A 2,237-nucleotide genomic window follows, 5' to 3' on the forward strand; every position below is an offset into this window, starting at 1 on the left:
ACGAGCTACGTCTGTGCGCACCTGTTACCGTCGCCGCCGACATCGCCACCGCTCTCCAGGGGTCGCTAGTCAAGGTCGCCGACTCCATTCTAGCCTATCACAGGTCAGAGCAGTAGTCTGAACGTCAATAGCAAGGGATTGTAGATTGTTAAGTTTATAATGAGAATATACCTATATATTCATATATGATAATGAGCCTGTGTGTAATTTGAATCAATTACTATATATATGTCCAATTTATATTGAGGATTGTAATCTGCCGATGATTATATTATGTCATATATGTGATAATTATACACATCACGTCATGTCATAACATGTCTTATCATATAATGTAATATTGTATCATATCATATCGTATCATATCATATCATATCATCATGTCATGTTATATCATATCATATATCATATCATATAATCATGTCATGTTATATCATATCATCATGTCATGCCATATCAGGTGAAATTTGCTTCAAATATATAATATATATGGAATGTAACATAATTAATAATATATAAAATTTATAATATAATGTAATGACTACGTGACAACATCGTATGACATTACAGGGCGGAGGAGTCAGCGATGACGGATCGTGAGCGCGAGAGGTTTGCTATCATGTGCGGTACGTTCGCGTGTGACCTGGTGCCGTATCTATCCACGTGTCTACACACCGTCTACCCGGTCGCGACACTTGCTCAGCTGCTGGGGGTGTCCATCCACGAGCTAGCTGACATGGTGAGAGCCGCCGCGCCACACTGCATCATGCTGCGTCACGCTACACCATCCCGTTCCATGTCATGCTGTGCCGTGCCACTCCACATGTGTCACGCCATGCCACGCCGCCCCATGCCATACCACGCCATGTCACGCTGCCCCATGCTACACCACGCCACGCCACGTCACGTCACCTCACGTCACGCCATACCATGCCACGCCACGCCACGCCACCTCACGTCACGCCACGCCACGCCACGCCACGCCACCTCACGTCACGCCACGCCACGCCACGCCACTCCACCTCACGTCACGCCATACCATGCCACACCACGCCACGCCACGCCACCTCACGTCACGCCACGCCACGCCACGCCACGCCACGCCACGCCACGCCACGCCACCTCACGTCACGCCATACCATGCCACGCCACGTCACGCCACGCCACGCCACGCCACGATCGCACACGTCACCTTACGTCACCTTATGTCACGTCACACCACGCCACATCACGTCACACCACGCCACATCACGCCACATCACGCCACATCACGCCACATCACGTCACACCACGCCACACCACGCCACGCGATGAGCATTATTAGATTACATACCTGCAGTAGGATGCAGGAAACCTAGCTTTCACCATTGATCGTGATGTCGTGTTACATACCTGCCAGTATCTTTTTATTAAATCGTAAAGCTGTGGAATTTGTTTAAAGTATCTATTTTTTATAGTAGCAAGATATCTATGGATCTGTTTTTTATAGGTATATAGTTGTATGATATCTATCGATCTATTAGAATCGTCGTGTGACCGCGGATGTTGTTGTTTTTGCTGCTGCAGGGGAACATCGGTTCGTTAGACCAGGAGTTGATTGCCGAGCCATTGCAACGTTTCATAGCATCACACATGTCTGACTCCGGAATCACGTTCATAACGCCCGAGACGGACGCAGCACCTGCAGAGACACCTGGTGACGAAGCATCGGCAGAGACACCTGGTGACGAAGCATCGGCAGAGACACCTGGTGACGAAGCATCAGCAGAGAGAACTGGTGACAAAGCACCAGCAGAGACACCTGGTGGCAATGATGTTGAGGTGCCAGCAGAGACACCTGCTGGCAAAAATGTCCCAGCAGAGATAACTGGTAGCAATGAATCTGTAGGAGAGACACCTAGTGGCAACAAAGCTTTAACAGAGACACCTGGTGGCAATGACACACCAGCAGAAACACCTGGTTGCAATGAAGTTCCAGCAGAGACACCTGGTGGCAATGAAGATTCAGCAGAGACACCTGGTGGCAATGAAGTTGCAGCAGAGACATCTGGTGGAAGCGAAAATTCAGCAGAGACACCTGGTGGCAATGAAGTTGCAGCAGCGACACCTGGTGGCAATGAAGATTCAGCAGAGACACCTGGTGGCAATGATGCTTCAGCAGAGACACCTGGTGGCAATGAAGCTTCAGCAGAGACACCTGGTGGCAATGAAGCTTCAGCAGAGACCCCTGGTGGCAA

The 2,237-nt window shown here is 49.5% G+C and overlaps 1 protein-coding gene across 1 annotated transcript in view; it reads left to right on the forward strand.

Annotated features, from left to right (window-relative positions):
* The window catches only part of LOC106814998 (conserved oligomeric Golgi complex subunit 8-like), a 21,085-nt gene that overhangs the window by 14,704 nt on the left and 4,144 nt on the right, over window positions 1-2,237 (forward strand). Inside the window, 2 exon segments of the mRNA XM_014819398.1 lie at window positions 571-739; window positions 1,567-2,233. Of these exon segments, the coding sequence (XP_014674884.1) occupies window positions 571-739; window positions 1,567-2,233 (836 nt within the window).

Source organism: Priapulus caudatus, unplaced genomic scaffold (genome assembly GCF_000485595.1).
Source record: "Priapulus caudatus unplaced genomic scaffold, Priapulus_caudatus-5.0.1 Scaffold1020, whole genome shotgun sequence".
Classification (NCBI taxonomy): Eukaryota; Metazoa; Priapulida; class Priapulimorpha; order Priapulimorphida; family Priapulidae; genus Priapulus; species Priapulus caudatus.